Source organism: Hippoglossus hippoglossus, chromosome 22 (genome assembly GCF_009819705.1).
Source record: "Hippoglossus hippoglossus isolate fHipHip1 chromosome 22, fHipHip1.pri, whole genome shotgun sequence".
NCBI lineage: Eukaryota > Metazoa > Chordata > Actinopteri > Pleuronectiformes > Pleuronectidae > Hippoglossus > Hippoglossus hippoglossus.
In genome coordinates, this window is record NC_047172.1 from 7,960,502 (window position 1) to 7,978,271 (window position 17,770).

General features: G+C 44.3%; 2 protein-coding genes across 3 annotated transcripts; both read left to right on the forward strand.

Moving 5' to 3' along the window:
* Positions 1-5,021: 5,021 nt before the first annotated feature.
* Positions 5,022-8,011, forward strand: fhl5 (four and a half LIM domains 5). Of its 2 annotated transcripts, XM_034575382.1 has the most exons (6): positions 5,022-5,210; positions 5,309-5,489; positions 5,647-5,821; positions 6,508-6,677; positions 6,833-7,019; positions 7,446-8,010. In XM_034575382.1, exons 2-6 carry the CDS (start codon positions 5,328-5,330, stop codon positions 7,595-7,597), a joined length of 846 nt encoding a protein of 281 aa, XP_034431273.1. In that variant the 5' UTR covers positions 5,022-5,210; positions 5,309-5,327; the 3' UTR covers positions 7,598-8,010. The 2 variants fall into 2 exon arrangements, with proteins under 2 accessions (XP_034431273.1, XP_034431274.1); XM_034575383.1 differs by lacking the exon at positions 5,022-5,210 and having other exon boundaries at positions 7,446-8,011.
* A 1,304-nt stretch (positions 8,012-9,315) lies between these two features.
* On the forward strand, positions 9,316-16,400 carry si:ch211-266g18.9 (transforming growth factor-beta receptor-associated protein 1). The gene is made up of 12 exons (XM_034575380.1): positions 9,316-10,197; positions 10,382-10,576; positions 10,763-10,917; positions 11,758-11,840; positions 11,968-12,318; positions 12,494-12,551; positions 12,631-12,774; positions 13,140-13,274; positions 13,354-13,498; positions 13,581-14,002; positions 14,105-14,224; positions 14,283-16,400. Exons 1-12 carry the CDS (start codon positions 9,510-9,512, stop codon positions 14,292-14,294), a joined length of 2,508 nt encoding a protein of 835 aa, XP_034431271.1. The 5' UTR covers positions 9,316-9,509; the 3' UTR covers positions 14,295-16,400.
* The last annotated feature ends 1,370 nt before the right edge of the window (positions 16,401-17,770 follow it).

Genomic DNA, 17,770 nt, shown 5'->3' on the forward strand with positions numbered 1-17,770 from the left:
GGGTCTGTGTCTGATGTACCGGACGTCAAGCTTCATGGCTAATTTGATTACGTTCAGTGCCATTTAGCTATAGATATTTATTTGGCCACTGCCTTTCATCCAGCGACTTGTTAGACCAGAAGTCTTTTGGGAATGTAAAATCCCCCCCTATTTATTCACATCATCACTGACTAATATTCAGGCCTATTTATATATTTATAATATACCATTGGATAAAGTATAAAGAGGGATAATCTCAAAAGGAGAACAAAGAGACGTATATATTTAAAAACTGGACTGTCCGACTTAAAACTGGACAGATGGCGACCCTGCCACTAAAGCAGGGGCAAAGCGCTTGCCTTTATCTCATTTGTTGTTTGTTCAACTTTGCAAAAACCAAAGTGCGGAAACATCAATTTAACTATTTTACAGGCGGTTTAACAAATTACATTTTACAAGCTAGAGTCAGTTGTGGAGGTGCGGTTAAGTGGATTTTGTTTTACCGTCATACTGAGCGAGCTAGCTGCTAGTAGCTAACAAGCTACTGGCTATAGTGATATATTTGCCTTACAAATGTGACGGTGGTAGAGACAACACAGAGATAAGCACATTTTCCAAATTGTATTTCTTTAATCTTGAATGTATAGAGTTCTGAGTTTGTTGGGTTTGACATCTTTTACATGGTGCCACCTAATACAGTGTTCATGCATCTAAATGGGATTTCCACAGTTGATGCCCGTGCTGTTCTACAGTCCAATGTAATGCAGACAGAGATATAAATAGCAATCCAAAAGCCTTGATAAGTGATTGATGAGAGCAAAGAGAGCGTGTTGTGGTGGTTACGCCTCGATCCTCTAACTGTTGTTAGATACCCCATGTGCTCGCAAGCACTCTGATATTTGAAGTCATCTCCTGCACCATGCAGCGAAGATGACACTCCTTTGTCAATGGCCTCCACTCAACTCTGCAGGTCAAAGTGTGTGACAAATGCGTGTTGCCTGGATCAGTGGCACAAATAATCCACTGATGTCAGTTGGGGATTAATGTAAAAGTTCAGGTGGGGTGGGGGGGGGGGGGTATGTCTCTCCTGTTTGCAGAAATCAAGACAGGGCCACCGAGGTTTTCAGCTCTGGATGTTGCATTGACATGTTTTAAACACATTACAGAACATTAATGTACAGATTGCATCTCTTGTTCCTCAGGGAAACGCACTTATTCACTTTCTTGCCTAAACCAGACCAATTAACAAGCTGGGTCTGGTCGCCTTCCCATTCAGACCAATTTCAAATCATGTCCTGAAACTGGTCAGATTAGTCACCACTGGTCCATAATGGGTCCATAATGTTTGATATGATGATCTGTATCGTCCAATAGGAACACAGCTGAAGCCTTGTCGTTAACAACCAGGGGGGCTAGCACTGATGTGGGGAGGTCTGTTGAATCTGCTATGGAGAGAGTATCCAAAGAGCTCGACAGATTCTATATAAGAAGAACAAACAATGGTTATGGGTTCACAGTTTTCTGCCCCAAGTCACACAGTTTGTTGCTCTTATTGGTTGTTGGTTGATAATAATGCCCGCTGGAAATCGGAAAAAATATACTAAGGGCTCCAGACCCATTCTCAAATGTGAAGTACTCTGATGATACCAGGCTATTTCTTACCAAGCGTTACATTAGAAGATCGTACTATTCTCGTGTATGATAACAGTACGATCTTCTAACTGTACTATGCATGTACGATTTGCCGCTAGCATCACCAGCAGTATCTTAACTTGAACATTGGACTTGCTTTGTAACTTCTGAACGTGTAAATAACTAATCCTTTGCAATCAAGTTTGTCATATAGCAACTTAAAAATGTATAATGTCAATGTTATGTTTACAGCTAGTTTCTGCTGCTCCCATGGGACCAAAATAGGATTCAGTGTGACGTATATATAATAGATTTCTAGCAGCAAACATTTGACCATTTACCTTTTCGGATATTTTAAATTCACATTTTCAATCCTATTTGACCAATAAGAAAATGAACACCGTGTGAGATTCACCTGCATATTGATGAAGGCTTTGAATCATCTAAGTCTCTGGAGAGTTTTCAGTGAACTTAAGCCTGTTTATTTGGGTTGCAGTGGTGGTGCAGAGTGTTTCAACAGAAGCGATGATACCTGGTCATTGTTGTTTCTTTCTGTCCTCTGAAGCTCTATGAGGTTTACTAAAGATTGCTTTAGTCAAAGGTAGGTTAACCTTTCTGTTATTTGCTTTCGTTTTCCTGGCTTTAAATAATTGATCATTATTTTCTGCTCCAACACGTCTTACAAATTGTAGGTGTAAGGTTTCATTGAGTGTGTTTTGTGCACTCACTTGCTGCTGCTGGCACCAAAAACCTTCACCTACACAAACACCATTAAATCAACTGGACTTGGAGGAGGAATGGGATGGAAGAGGAGAACATTTTAATGGGGTGTGCATTCCTAGGAGTGGACAACTTTCTTTTCTCCTCAGCAGTGGAGATCATATGTCTGGCTGTGCGACAGGTCTTGTCACCCACACACACCATGACTCACGTTGGTGAGAACCAGGGGAGGAGGGGCAGGGACAGTGATGGCATTACCCAGGGCCCTCACACGGCCTCCCTGGAGGGGTGTAAGGTTTTGCGAGATTGTAGATTGCATCTCTTCATCCCCGGTAACCCCCTGTGTGGCTATCCTGTTCAGTTGAAAAACGCCACGTTGAAAGCGAGCTCTGCGCGTCGCAGAAGACAGCAGAGGCCTTCTCAAAGGGCCCGGTCTGTGTGAGTCCACTCATTAACCACTAGAGCCGTCCCTCGCCTCAACCTAATGGATCCCACTTATGCTGTCATCGCCATGCCAACCAGTTGTCAACTCCGGTGCAGAGAGGCTTTTGTGCTCCAGAGAAACTCAACTGTGTCGTGTTGACCAGTCTGCAACAAGTCACCACCTCAAAGGAGCCACCAAAGTAAATGCTTCTCTTCTTCTGTGAGATCATTCGATTAATGTGGGGGGGAAACAGCCCCTGACACCTTATTGTAAAGCCTGAATACATTAAGATAAGAGGACACCTGAGTCCGGGTCAAGTAAAGGCCTTTTTATTAGGGCTGGACAGGCCGCATTCGAAATCTGCTGGCAGCTGCTCACTAGTTGACATCGGAGGATTAAGCGGGCAAAAGGAAAATGCAAGATCAGCAAGCTTTTTTGCTCTGCAGCGTTGGCACTGTCTGGTGTACAAGTTAATAATCCACGAGACAAAGAGCAGCACCTGCTATCCATCAGATCAGAGCAGTTATAATAAATAAAAATACAAACACGCATGCATGAGTGCAGATTAAGTCCGACAATATAAACAGAATGTACACTAATCTGCTTTGTTCAGATGCAATTTTTTTCCCACGTGATGCTGATATTATGCCAACTCAATCTAAAAGATGAGTTTTTGTTTACTGGTGAATATGGGTCACCTCCGCCCCGGCTTGTTGTCACATGATGACAGACTGTGCAGCCACACAACAAAGATTAGACACTATTCGAGAGGAGATGACTATATTCGTCCTACAGTTGGTTCTGGGGTTTATTTAAGGTCTGCATTGTTTTGTGACGTGCGGCCGCTGATCTGGACACCAGCAGGGAGCCAGCGTGCAGTACAGTGGCAATTTAATCCAGAGAGAAAGATAACCTTAGGAGTTCCCCAGGATCCTCCCGCTTGGAAATAAGAAAAACCTGAAGGATGGCACGGCTTCAGACCACAAACCTGTCCCGCTCCCGAGATTAGTTTGTGCTGAAAGGCTTATATAACATGTAGGTAAAAAATAACACAGCCTTTAGTTGTTCCTCAGAGGTTTGTAGACACCACCTACACGCACCGCAGAGCCGTGTTTCAACATCATCTGTCGATCCAAGAACAGACTGCAGCTTATTATTTGTTGTCGGAGTTCTTTTTAATTTCTTCTCTCTGCGAGGAGTGGTAGCGGATCGAATGTGGAGTGAAGACAGAGTTCATCCAGACAGAGTTGCATTCCTCCCAACCTCATCCCTGTCACTGACCTTCCTGTGTGTGTATACAAGGGATTAGGCCGGTGGGCTGGGCTGGTGGTCTTCCCAGGCTATTTTTATGAAGATGTCCGCCCCCACCCTGATCCTTTTGGAAAAATGATATGAGCACATGTTCCAAGAATCAAAATGTAATTAGCCAGGTGTCAGTCAAAGACGCAGAAGAATTTTGATTAATGTCCAAGTGGAAAAGTGACAATTTGATTCATTTCAGATGCATTTTTGACACCTGAAACTTAATAAGCTTAATGAGTCCAACACACACACAAACATTGAATACACACATCAACATAGCCTGAGAGATCTCTTATTCCACTGCTTCACACAAAGAGAATTTGATGGACTTACAAGAGTATCGCTATCAACAAGATGGCCTCTATTAATCTGTCATTCCTGCTCCTCCTCCTTCATTTCACCGTGGACGAGTTGAACATCCACAGGCCTGCAGCTTCCCTCCATCTGAAGTGCTGCCAAAGCACCCTCAATAGCCACTGAGAGGTCCTGGCAATATAGTTCAGTACCTGGCAACCACAAAGCTGCTGGCGCCTACCTCTCATAAGCCATCTGCAACTGCCTGTGAGTGTAGCAGGCAGTGACAAAGGCCACAAGTGTGTCCGGACACGCCAACGCATCCAAATGGCCGACAATACCTCTGCTGTGGCACCGAAATCCAAATTGAGAAAAACGAAAAATATCCTGAAGCATATATCTCATCTTTTCCTGACTTGTTGCATCAGTTGCATATATACGTTGTCGTGTTGTCCAACAGGAATCTATCTGCTAGTAATCAAACTGCATTTCTCGTTGCTTTCAAAGTGATAAAGCAACAATGATTGGATCAGTTCGAGGCTTGGTGATATGTGCACCATCAGGGCCCTTAAAAGGTGCAGAATGATGCAGCGGAGCATGTCAATTCTCCCCAGAGATTATCGCTAATAAGAGGGCCAGTATTTATAGACGATCCCCCACAGTGGAGACCCCTAATCCTGCCTCACCGCTATTCGTCCCGGTGCCTGGTCCACTCTCTCTCTGCAGCCCCCAGCTTTACAGCCTCATCCTCGCTCCATATCAGCCGAGCTCGACACAACACTGCGTTTTTTTTTCTCCGATTCTCGCAAAAGAAGGGGAAGAGAAACTGCTTGGTGTCTTTGCTTGGCTGGTGAGAGGGGTAAGAGATTGCCTGGACTATTAAAGGAGCTTTTTTCCATCTCTCCCCACTTTACTTTATTGTCCAATCTTCCTGCCGCTGCTCTCTTTGACCTTCAGCTAAGAAAAGCAGACGACGATGTCCACCAGCGAGCGTTTCGACTGCCATTACTGCAAGGACTCCCTGCTGGGGAAGAAGTACATAATGAAAGAGGACATGCAGTACTGCACTAAGTGCTATGAGAACCTGTTCGCCAACTGCTGTGAGGGATGCTCTTTACCGATTGGCTGCAACTGCAAGGTAAGGAAGCACCTCCATCGCCATTAGAGCCACGACTTTGATGTAACCAAGGTGTAAAATAAGAAAGTATGTATTTCTAACTATGCATCTAGTAAATAAACATCTAACTTGGCAGAAAATCCACAAGTGCAATAACTAATCTGTTCAATATCTACAGGACCTGTCCTATAAGGATCGCCACTGGCACGACCAGTGCTTCAAGTGCGCCAAGTGCAGCCGCTCTCTGGTGGAGAAGGCCTTTTCCGCCAAAGATGATTTATTGCTCTGCACCGAGTGTCATGCCAATGACTATTCCTCCAAGTGTACCACCTGCAAGAAAACCGTCATGCCAGGTACACAATCATACACTGTCATGTTTTTAATCAATCATAAAAAAAAGGAAAATGCATTGAAAGATTGAAAGTTAATTCTTGACCTTGGGAATGTTTGTCTGCATAACTGTTTCACCACACGATCCATTAAGTAGCTGCTCTGGAGAGAGGAGTCACTGATCCTTCTGCTATTTTTATATTCAAGACTGAACTTTCAAACTTTCAGAATTGGAAAAATTTGCTTCTACTGCTAGTTTTTCTCACGGTGAAAGAAATAACTACGTTAAAGGAATGAAGGTATTTTTAAAACCAAGAACAATCTTTCAATCTCAACTGAAACAAACACGGATGAGAAGAAATGATCTTCAATATCATAACCAATGAAAAAGGCTTCTGGTATCATGTGATACAACGGAAAGCTCACAGCCACTAAATGGACTTTGTGGTGATTGTTTCTTCAGAAAAAATAACAGGTTTACAAAAATGATACACTAGTTATGTCATATCTATTGTTATATGTACGGAAATATGAAAACGGAAACTTATAGTATATAAAACACCAGACGACAATGCAAAAATTCTTTCCAAGATTATCAAGATTGCATCGTCCCCTCCCCACAGTTAAAGCTGGACTATTTTGAGCCGCACTGCTTTTCTGTCATGGAGGAACCATATGCTGACTAAGCTGCTCTCGTCCCATGTGCCAGGTTCCCGCAAAATGGAATACAAGGGGAACAGCTGGCATGAGACCTGCTTCCTGTGCCACCGCTGCCAGCAGCCAATAGGAACCAAGTCCTTCATCCCCAAAGACACTGGCTACTTCTGCGTGCCCTGCTTCGAGAAGCAGTTTGCCTACCAGTGCTGTGCCTGTAAGAAGGTAGGGTTACAGCTGAGTCGTTCATGTGTATTGACTGCTGCAGGCAATCCTCCTGACTCGGGCGTTTTAACAGTAATGACTGTTACTGCGTGTGTAACACCTAGAGAGAAATAAACGTCATTGATTGTCTCTGTGTGTTTGTGTGCATGTTTCAGTCCATCACAACAGGTGGAGTGACGTACCAGGACAAGCCGTGGCACCGCGACTGCTTCCTATGCATTGGCTGCAGAAAGCAGCTGTCGGGCCAGCGCTTCACCTCCCGGGACAACTTCCCCTACTGCCTCGAATGCTTCAGCAACCTGTATGCAAAGAAGTGTGTGGGCTGCACCAAGTCCATCACCAGTGAGTCACTGGCTGTGCTCATGTTTTCATTCACTCACACACCGCTCACGCTCACATGCAATGCCTTTATCTGCATTTGTGCAGGAGCTGTCAGATAAACAAGGTGGCATTGACCTGTATATCATGTAAATGCATGGACATATGGGCGGCCGTGGCTCAGGAGGTGGAGCAGGTCGTCCATGAACCTGAGGGTCAGCGGTTTAATCCCAGTCCCTGGCATTCCACGTCCTGAGTGTGGCAGGATGGTAAACCCTGTGTGTGATAGAGAAAGTGCTGCACATAGATGAACTGAATGAATGTGTGTGTGAATGGCAAAATTATAAAGCACTTTGAGTGGTAATCTACAGTGTTCGTCATCAACAAGACGAGGAAAAGGGCTGTATAAATACAATCCATTTACCATTTTCACGTGTTTTCTGTGTGCAGGTCTGGCAGGGGCCAAGTACATCTCCTTCGAGGAGCGCCAGTGGCACAGCGAGTGTTTCATCTGCATGCAGTGCTCCATGTCGCTGGTGGGACGCGGCTTCCTCACCCAGCGCGACAACATCTTGTGCACCGACTGTGGCAGGGAGAAGTGATCTTTCCACCGGGGGTCACTGCTTAATCCGAATAACAGCAGGGCCTAATGCTCGGATACAGATACCGTAGATTCATGAATAATTTTCTTCTCAGCGTGTCTGATGCATAAACAAACTTTGAATGTCAAACGCTTGGTGTTATAAATGAACATGAGTTCGCTCACACTGCCCACACACACACACACACACACACACACACACACACACACACACACACACACACACACACACACACACACACACACACACACACACACACATTTCCACATAAATAAACGTGTAGCTTTTAGGTCAGGACGCCATAGGTGCAATTGTGACAAGGATGAAATGCTGCTACAAACATATTAGAGCTGATGTTGACCAATTGATCAATTGACACAAGATTAATTCTATATTGAAAATGTATTGATTACTTTTCAGGCAATAAGTTCCAGCTCTACTTGAGATATGATACTTTTTAAAATCGTATTTAACAGTAAACTAAATTTAAGTTTTTTGACGGTTAAATGGATAAATCAAGCAAATCAAAGAATTCACTTTGACAAAATGAGAACTATAATACCTCAGGCTACTGGCTGTTGCTTGTGCAGAGCCATAAAAATTATATAGTCTGATAAGCTAAATTATTCATCTGTTATAAAACATAAAGAAAGTGAAAAAAAACACCACTCCTGGATCTGCCCCTTATACACATCTGCACCAGTGCAGTTGGCCCAGGCTCCATCTATCTGCCAAGTGTGGTGGAAATCAGTTAAGTGGGTTTAAGGAGAAAAGAAGTTAAAGAGACTGAAAAAATAAAATCCTGGACTCGCATTTTAGTCTGAATCTGCCCTTAAATTTACTTGGTTCTTCCCTTGCCAAAGTTACACCCTTCAAATAAATGTCACTTAGGAATCAAATATTCAGCATGCCACTTGTTTATGAAAACAAACCATCTGCTGGATATTTTCTGACTTTATTTCTAGATTTATATATTCCTACTATGACTGCATGGGGAAAAAATATGTAAAAAAAAAACTTAAATATGCATGATAAGTGCTTCTCATATGTGAAATACTTAAAACATACAAAAGGTTATGACAATAAAGACCTTTCCATGTACATCATGCTGAGATGGATGCCATTTTATTGCCTGCTGTTGTTCATCCTAATTTCTTGTTTGCTTCAGTGCTATCCAGAGGAGAAGTGTGTGCATTCACTTATATACAATTCCTCAGAGGCAAAAGTTCAGAACAACAAATAGAACTGGTTGGTTTAAAATCCACATCTTTTATGGCTCTGTTGTCCCCTGTGAGCCACTCGTTACACAATCACTGCCATGAAACAAACCTCCGCTGTGTTTCTGTTGCCTCTTGACCTCATCACACCCAGCTTGTGCACATTGTAAACACACTACGAGTGCACCCGTACATGGTTTGATCAGCAGATCTTTTTGCCTTTCTACTTTTCCTGCTGACCAGAGCCACCACTTTGGTTCGCGCTCGAGCCAAGGATCTCAAGTGACCGAAACTGTGGGCACCTCGAAATACCCGCCGTCTTCGCCGCACCTTGTGTTTTGACTCTTGTAAAAGTTGGCTTTCTCTGCGAGGCGGCTGGGTGAGTTGTGTAAGTGTCCTCACATGGCAGGATGAGCAGAAAATGCTGACATCGACTTCCAGGCAGGATGTAGTCACATGGGGGAGGTGAAACTACTTTACACTTCATTAAGTTGTGGAGGATTCAAAGAGGCAGGGGGAACAGCGGAGAGGTAGGGACATCTTATCTTACATATCGCTGAAGAACAGCTGCGATTTTGATGTTTCAGATTACTACAGGAAGGACTTTTTACAGCCGAATGTTACTTGTTACTGTTACTTGAGTAACCGTTGACATTAGTTGCACAACCAAAGTCAAAGGTTACTACGTGTCTGCAATGGCTTTTAAAGCATTCACAAAAACACAGATCTATGAAAAACCCGAAGCTCCAAAAGAAAAGGACAAATTCGGCATCCAGTGCCTCGAGTGCTTCGATCGAAATCTGTATATTGGGAGTAAAAATGCAACAGTGCAGCACCTCATCCTACCAAGCAGCGCCAACGGAGACCTGAGTCCTGGTCAGAGCAAAACCAGAGAAGGTAGAGCCAGAAAACTCGGCTCCAGCAACCCAGTCGTCCAACTGAGAGCGGTCCCGCTTTTCAACCACCTGCTTGTCCTGTGGGACCGCGGCGTCACGGCCCTCAACATGTTCTCCTTGGAGCCGGTTCCTGCTTTGAAGAAAATCCAGCACGTGTCTCTGTTTGAGGTGTGCGACTCATTGCTCGCAGCTCGGGCCGGATGCGTGCAGATGGTGACTTCCTCCAGCCGCAGGAGAGTGATCCGCATCCACGTGGTGGGAGTGGACAGGTGGGAGGTTGTCAAGGAAGTGTCTCTCCAACAGGATCCCGTGGCCTTGGCAGTAGATGGCACCAGTCTGTGTGTAGCCACCTGCGACAGGTACCTCCTCTGCGATGTGGAGACTGGGAGCAGCGAGGAGCTTTTTCCTCACAATCACAAAAAGCAGCTCGTCATTGTTACCTCAGTGGGACGAGGGGAATTCCTCCTGAATGGGCCTGAATCTTTGGGTAAGCGCTGCCAGAAATCTTTATGGTACATTTAGTCCTACAGGCTGTCGAGCACAGACGTCACCATGTGTCATTATATGCTTCCATTCCAAAGTTAATCAGCTCATATGAGTCCAACATATATTCATACAGCCAGGGGATATTTGTTTTGCCAAGACATCATTTCCTCACCCTCGTCCCCCAGGCATGTTCGTGATGAAGACGGGGATTTGCCAGCGCCCTCCCCTGCAGTGGCCTCAGGAGGTGCTGGCAGCCACAGTATGTTTCCCTTACATCCTCACCCTGCAGCCCCAAGTGCTGTCTGTCTACAGCATGTTAGATCAGCGGTGCAAGCAGACTGTGAGCCTCCATGGAGGGAAGGGTCTGCTCTCCACATCAGGTAAACCAGGCGATACTAATAAATCACCTAATCCTGGCACATTGAAAACCTGTCCAGCTGTGGTTTTGTTTTTGAATGATGAAGCCACGTTTGCCCCAGTTTGCACCGATCCACTCCATCATCCATTGCACCTACTCTTCCTTCACATTGAGTGTTTCTGAAAACCAAAAACAAATCTCCCCTCAGATGGCGTGTTGGTGTTCACGGAGAGAGACATTTTCAGCCTGCGTCTGGTGCCGTTGGAAGAGCAGATCCAGGCGCTCGTAGGACACGAGAGGGTCGAGGAGGCTTTACTGCTGCTGGACGGGGTTCAGAGCCGTCGTCCACTTGACTCATACAAGGTGAAATGTGATTGGTAGATTTGCAGTAAGATGCAAAACGTGTCTCTGCTCTGAAAAATGATGTCTCTGACAAATGTGTTTTTTTTCTCAAAGGATACACACAACAACATTGTAGGGGATCATTTAGTAACAGATGCATTTATTTCTTCTTTCTTTAATTTAATCATGTAAAATATAACTTTTGAGTCGGCTTGACTTCTTCAGCAGCTGTTTTACCATATTAAACTATTTGCTACTACATAATTATTGAAAAGGAATAAAAACAGAATATGAAATTTGAAAAATAGAGGTAACATGATGAGCACTGTAGATTATATACATACAACATGATTTCCTAGTATAAAAATTCCTGGATCCGCCCCTTAGCACTTGAACAAACATCAGCATGATATGACATGATGTGTCTTAGTTTGGTCCATGTCCCGTACACTTAAATGTCGGAGGTGGGATTTGTGACCTATACTGCAACCAGCCGTCAGGAGGAGACAGAGACGCTTTGGCTTCACTTTTGGGGAGCAGTCATGTCGTCCATCTTTATATACAGTCTGGGTTCACAAGCTTAGCATATCAGCATGCTAACATTTGCTGATTAGCATGTAAAGCTGTTGCACACGTTGGCTTTATTACAGTATTTCTCTGAATTCCTCATTTTATGGCTCACTGATAATAATGTGTCAGCTTTTATGCCGTTTGAATGTCCTTAAGTGGAAAATATTGCCCTTGAGATTGAAGGAGAGTCACAGTCGTCTGCCTCAATGATTTCAGCTCACATGTCGGCAGACTGAAGACGCTGCCGTGTCACGTACGCCTGTTTTTAACCGAATATCTCTTCACTGACAGGAGCTGCAGAAGGCCGTCACTTGCCTGGCTGGATTTGTTCATTTTTACCAGGAGGGTTTTTCGGAGGCCAGAGAACTATTCATGTGAGAGTAAAGCCTACAGAGTAAACACGACACTCAACACACAACACTATTCAAACTGTGCAAAGTAAATCACAGATTGTTGTGAGTTTGTCTTAAAAAAAATCCATGTTCATTCATCCTTGAACAGTGCAGGCGAGTTGGACCCCAGAGAACTCATCCTCCTCTTCCCAGACATGAGGTCGTGTCTCAGCAACGACTTTCAGTCCCAGTTTGATCAGGGGACCAAGAAGGGCAGGGCTCTTCAGGTGCTCTGGCGAGAGGACACAAACATGTTTCATCACTACCTGTCCTTCCTGGCAGACTTTCTAAGAGCTGTCAGGGGGACTGAGCGAGACTCAGCGTGCAGGGCGGAGGTGGACTGCGCCCTCCTGAGGCTGTACGTGGGACTGGGAGACACTGAGAACCTGCAGCAGCTCGTCACTTCTCCTAATGAGTGCAGGCTGGATCACTGTGTTCCTGCTCTGGAGAAAAACAACAGGTGAGAATAAACATGTTGTTACATAGATGAGCTGTGATCACACTACAGATTTTGCTCAGTGCACAGACATGAAATGGTTTTCAAAGACATCCTGGAATAATTCAGCGTTAGATTTTTTATTGTTTTTCTAATTTCTGATGGGTCATTTCCTATTTGATCTCTTTCTATTTTTCAGATTTTTTGCCTTAGGTTGCCTCTATCAAAGCCAAGGGAGGCAAACTGATGCAATAAAGGTGATTTCCCCCTTAAACACACTTCTATATTAACTCCATGTTGAAACGCCATGTGTTTTATCTTGTTTTATTCTGTCAGACTTGGGTAAATATTGCAGACGGCTCCCACGAAGACGACTCTTGCTCAGATGTGTATGGACACATAGTGTGGACTCTCAGTCAGCTGGACGACAGAGATATCGTGAGGAACTTTGCAGATTGGACTCTGCGAAAAAACCAAGAGGTGCCTATTTATCATTTAAAGCACGATTTTCAAAGCACGACATGAAATCTTTCATTTATTTTATGATCTTCATTTACTGTGACATAGTAACATCTACGCCTCTGAAGAAGTCTCTCAAGTTTTACCTTTATATCGAGACCAAGAATATTCATATAGACCTTGTATTTGCAGAAATATACATTATTGAGAAAAGGTCAGATTTCAAGAGGTTAATGCTCACAAGCTGACTGCAGAGGGCAGAGTTGCACAATACAGCTAGAATCAAACCACAGCAAAAACCCACCCACTCCATCATATTAAGTAATTATGGGGCAATTATGGGTCATCAAATCATCCAATAACAGTTTTTCTTTATTTGAAAAAAGAAAGGTGTGCAGATTTTCACCAACCGCCCTCCAGATGATCGACTGGAGACACAGGACGTCTTCGTTCTCTTGGAGAAATATCCGCTGGCGTCGGTTTTGTATCTTGAGTTCTTGATCCATGATTTGAGCAGCGAGGTGGGTACAGCAGCAGCCACCTGATCGAACACCCTGACCCTTTCATCGATGATAACCATCGGTTGTAATCTGCCCTCAGGAGGAAAGACATCACAGCCGTCTGGCCTTGGCATATGTTACTCAGACGCTGCGAGAGGAAGAGGAAGCAGGTTTGAGGTCGACCAGGGGGAAGCTGCAACATCTGTTATGGGAATCCAAATTCTACGACGTCTCCACTGTATACGGTGTGTAAACGTCTTATAGGAACACAAATCATTGGAGAATCTTCAGCAAATTACAGTAGGAGTCTTTTTTTTCTCATTGCAGAGAGAGTCAAGTCAACGACCCTGCACGTAGAGACAGCCATTCTCCTCGGCAGGAGCGGGGAACACTCCCGGGCCCTGCAGGTGCTTGTTCACCGGGAGCGAGACCCCCAGGCTGCAGAGGCCTACTGCTGCAGGGCTGCCCAGGGCCACGACGCTCCCTTCAGACAGGCCCTGCTGCTCACCCTGCTCCAAATCTACCTGAGCTCCGAGGATCCCACCAGCACTGCGGTGGATCTGCTGAACGACAACCCTTGGGCCTTTGCAGCGGAGGAGGTCGTCCAGCTCCTGCCCGACTCCTGGTCTGTTCAGCTCGTCTCCCAGTTCTTAGTCGGATCCGTGAGGGCAACGCTCCACCAGAGTCGCGTAGTGAAGCTGCAAGAGGCGCTGGCCCGGGTGGAGCTCATGCGGCACAAGGTCACTTGGGTGAGTTAAAATAACATAATCTACATTTTCTTACTGCAGCAAACATTGTGTTTATTCTTGTTTTCCTGAACCCTCCTGACCTTTGACCCCTCCCCTCTGCAGATGCAGGCCTCAAAAGCAATGTTCAGACTGGAGAAGGAGCAGAAGTGTAAGGTTTGTCAGCGAGTCCTTGCCGAGCCACACTTTGCCTGTAACCTGCACGGCGAGCTGATGCACGTGGGCTGCACTGGCTTTTTTTAGCATCGCAAAGACAACGATCGCCCAGTCTGTTGCCTGTTCGTGCACATTATGAGTTCCTCTGCACTCCAGAGAATCACATTAATTTCAAGCCGGTTAAGTGTCTGCTTCTCACCTGATGATTTATCCAGATTAGACCGTGTCATCTAAGCAAACTCCCATCAACGGTTCAATTCATGGACCTGGGACCAGACAGGTTCCCTAATTAGAAAAAAGAAAATACATAGTGTAAATAACTGGTTTCGAAAATGCAAAAGAGCACGCGTTGCACTTTTTCAGGGCGGCACGTCTGAGCTTTTTCCGAGAGCCACTGTAGACAGCAATAGCTATAAATTGGATTGTGGAGGACACTCGGGGACATACTGTATATTCACTGATCAGACAGTGGTGTTTTACATGGAAACCACCCGTGGTCGCCCTGATGACCAGAGGGAATTTGACCATCCTCCAGTGCTGTATATACGCATCCCCACCATCATGGTTTCCACTGACTGTATATTTGTCTGCATGGAGCTGGAAATAGAAAGTCAACATGCTGCACGTGAGATACTTCTTTTTCCAATCCAGCCTGTGCATTAATGTACATTCAGCGAAAAGCAGGTTTGAAATGAAAAGTAAAAAGGTGCAGAGCTTTGAGTCATTTCTATTATAGACTTATCTCACATGCAGCCAAATGACATCTGTGTGCTTTCCTCGGAATATGAAATCCAAGGCAGTTTTTATTTTTCGTCCCTGTGTCATTATCACAGACGTCTATTCCCAATAATCACGCACAAACTCCACCGTCCACATGTAACCGACTGCAAATAAAACTTAAACACAGGTCGCTAGCTGGATGACAGTTGGAGCGGAGATATATTTGTTTGTCGTCTGTCAGAATGTCGAGACTCGGCGCTAACCCCAACTGTTTCTTTATGCCGATGCATTTTGGGACAAGAGCTGTGGAGACGCCTAAGGGGGCTGGATCAGCAACTTGGCTGGACTGCTCATAAGTTGTTGGCCTGGGGTGAGAGACTAATTGCACTGTAGATAAATAGTGAATTATGAGCCCGTTGGATGGGATTATCTCTTTGTGAAGCCTCCGCCAAGATTTCTTGCTAATGAGGCTTTTTGTTTCCCACTGAGGGCTGAGGACAATCAGGAGCTGCATTCACTTTTCTCAGTGCGGTGAAGCCTTTCGAGGGCATCACTAGGATTAAATCTCATTATATTTCTCACCGTATCAATTTGACCTGAGTCGTATAAATAAATAGAACCATATGCGAGAAAACCTCAAGAAGAAGCTTTTTTTTCTTTGATGTGGTCGCAGGAGAATTGCCATGCACACTCCTCCATACCGCCTCCTTGTAATTTTGATAATCTGCTTCTCATTCAATCACGATCTGAGCATTCGTGGAATAAGCGAGTGTGAAGAAAAGCACGAAGCATCAACTCCTCCCTTGCTTGCATGAAGGGAGCCTCTCACGGTTTATATGGGCCCGCTGTGAGGCCTGCTGCCCAGCCTGGGCCTCGGGCCGGTGCCTGGCGACCGGTGACCGCTGGCTAGACCTGGCGGCCTAGGGATCCGGTCCACTTCTGTCCTCTCTGGTACATCCTCAGGGAACACTCATGTTGTTTTGAACGCTTGAGGTTACGCTGTGCCTCAAAACATGTTTTTCTCATCCTTGATGTTGACCAACAGGCCCGAGTAACCAGAAGGTAAAAATACGCAGACACCAGAACAAATACACCACCCAACATTTGGTGGAATCTCTCATTAAATAAAATAAGTTCAAATCACGAGTCCCTGATGAATGTAACACTCTTGAATACTGGAGTATATTAGTGCCTGGACTCGGGGCACCCTGGGGTGCTGGCCAGATGGTCATTTTACACATGAGGGGAGTGGATTGGATGCAAAAGTCAACAGTTGGAGGGAAGTATGGTGGATATCCAGACATTGGTCTCCCATTATAAATATCCCCGTCACCACAGAGTCAGTGCTAGGAGGGAAAATAGGAACATTTTCTTCCTGTGCTCGTCTAAATTTAAGGGGAAAATGTCTGCTGTCTGGACTGTAGGATGTAATTGTTTACATGTTAACATAGTTTTACATGCAGGGAAGGAAGCAGTTATATAAGATGCATATAGAGCCTTGTTTGCCTTCATGGTATGTTATATACATATAAAAATATATATACATAACGTTGGGGTATCAGTTTTCTACTTCACTGTGAATCACTGAGGATTGTATATAATTGTGATTTTGACATGTTTCAGATGTCTGCTCCAGAAAATGATACAGTACTGTTTAGGCTCAGACACCACAGCTATAAAACATGGTTTAACACATTGAATTTGATATGTTTTATAGCAATGAGTTTTATAATTAAATGTCTCTGGGATCAGACCGATCCTTACATAAGGTCACCGTGAAGAACATTACATTTACATACATGTATTTTATATTTACTTGTATTTCTTTGTGAAATAATGTTTTGCAAATAAAGCGAATTGTATACAATGATGTCCAATATAAAATATTTCTGTAAAGTCTAATGATTCAGCTTTAAGGTACTGTCTGCAGTATTCACCGCCTCACTGCATTCGATTATTGAGTTTTAAGAGGATAAGAAGAAGACAAAAAGTTATTAATGAAAACAAAGCTTGATTTTGCAATTATGAAACACGAGAGAGACAAGAAAGACATCGTTAGACCACAAGGGTAAAAAAGTGTGGTTTTAATATTCACTACCTTTAAGTCAATTGTTTTTAATCTCAAAGTTTTATGGAGATGTGTTTTCCACTCTTTGGCACCGACTCTAAAACAGCTCATGAAAAAAATGCTGCCTAAAGATCATGAAAATTGCAGCAGGTACCTCACTAAATAAAGCCTTCGGGAAAGATGAATACACAATGCTTCTCTATGCATCGTGCATCATATTTATAGTCAAAGCCACAAATTACTGTATCATGTCCCTCATGACGCATTTTTCAGTCTTTTAGTGGTTGGTGAAAGACAAGGAGAATCTTAATTTGCAACCCTTTTGGTAGCAATAATGGTAAGTTAGTAGAAAACCTAAGCGATTGAACTTTAATTCCCACTTTCCCCCGGCAATACTAATTCTGTAGATATAGCAGAAGTATGGGAATAAATAGCCAAAAAGGATGATCAAAGAGCGTCTTTTTTTAAACTCTTAAAGCAACACTCTCATTTTCATGACTTGCTACCTTGGGGTTTGGCCGGACGCCACTGGGAGAGAAGCGTAGGGTGGCCCACAGGAGACACACAGGGCCGAGACAGTGACCACAGACACCCACCCTGCCCTGATCCATGGAGGCACGGGTTATATACATCATGCTGCATGCTATAGAGTCAGATCGCGTCCACAGGGCTACTATTGTTCACTGTTCACCACTTACAGTGTGAAAAACAATTTGTTTGACAGGATGTTTTAATGGAGATTTATGCTTTAATTATGCACATAAGTGGTACTTGCAGGATAAATAGCATTAGCGCAAAAATATCATTTATTTACCTCCAGATAATTT

What these genes read in the sequence shown, in the direction of transcription:
- fhl5 (XM_034575382.1), top strand. Translation starts at nt 5,328, where the DNA reads ATGTCCACCAGCGAGCGTTTCGACTGCCATTACTGCAAGGACTCCCTG. An exon ending in CAAGAAAACCGTCATGCCAG is followed by an intron (nt 5,822 to 6,507) that starts GTACACAATCAT and finishes CCCATGTGCCAG; the next exon opens with GTTCCCGCAAAATGGAATAC. An exon ending in AGTGCTGTGCCTGTAAGAAG is followed by an intron (nt 6,678 to 6,832) that starts GTAGGGTTACAG and finishes TGCATGTTTCAG; the next exon opens with TCCATCACAACAGGTGGAGT.
- si:ch211-266g18.9 (XM_034575380.1), top strand. Translation starts at nt 9,510, where the DNA reads ATGGCTTTTAAAGCATTCACAAAAACACAGATCTATGAAAAACCCGAA. An exon ending in GAGGCCAGAGAACTATTCAT is followed by an intron (nt 11,841 to 11,967) that starts GTGAGAGTAAAG and finishes ATCCTTGAACAG; the next exon opens with TGCAGGCGAGTTGGACCCCA. An exon ending in CGACGTCTCCACTGTATACG is followed by an intron (nt 13,499 to 13,580) that starts GTGTGTAAACGT and finishes TTCTCATTGCAG; the next exon opens with AGAGAGTCAAGTCAACGACC.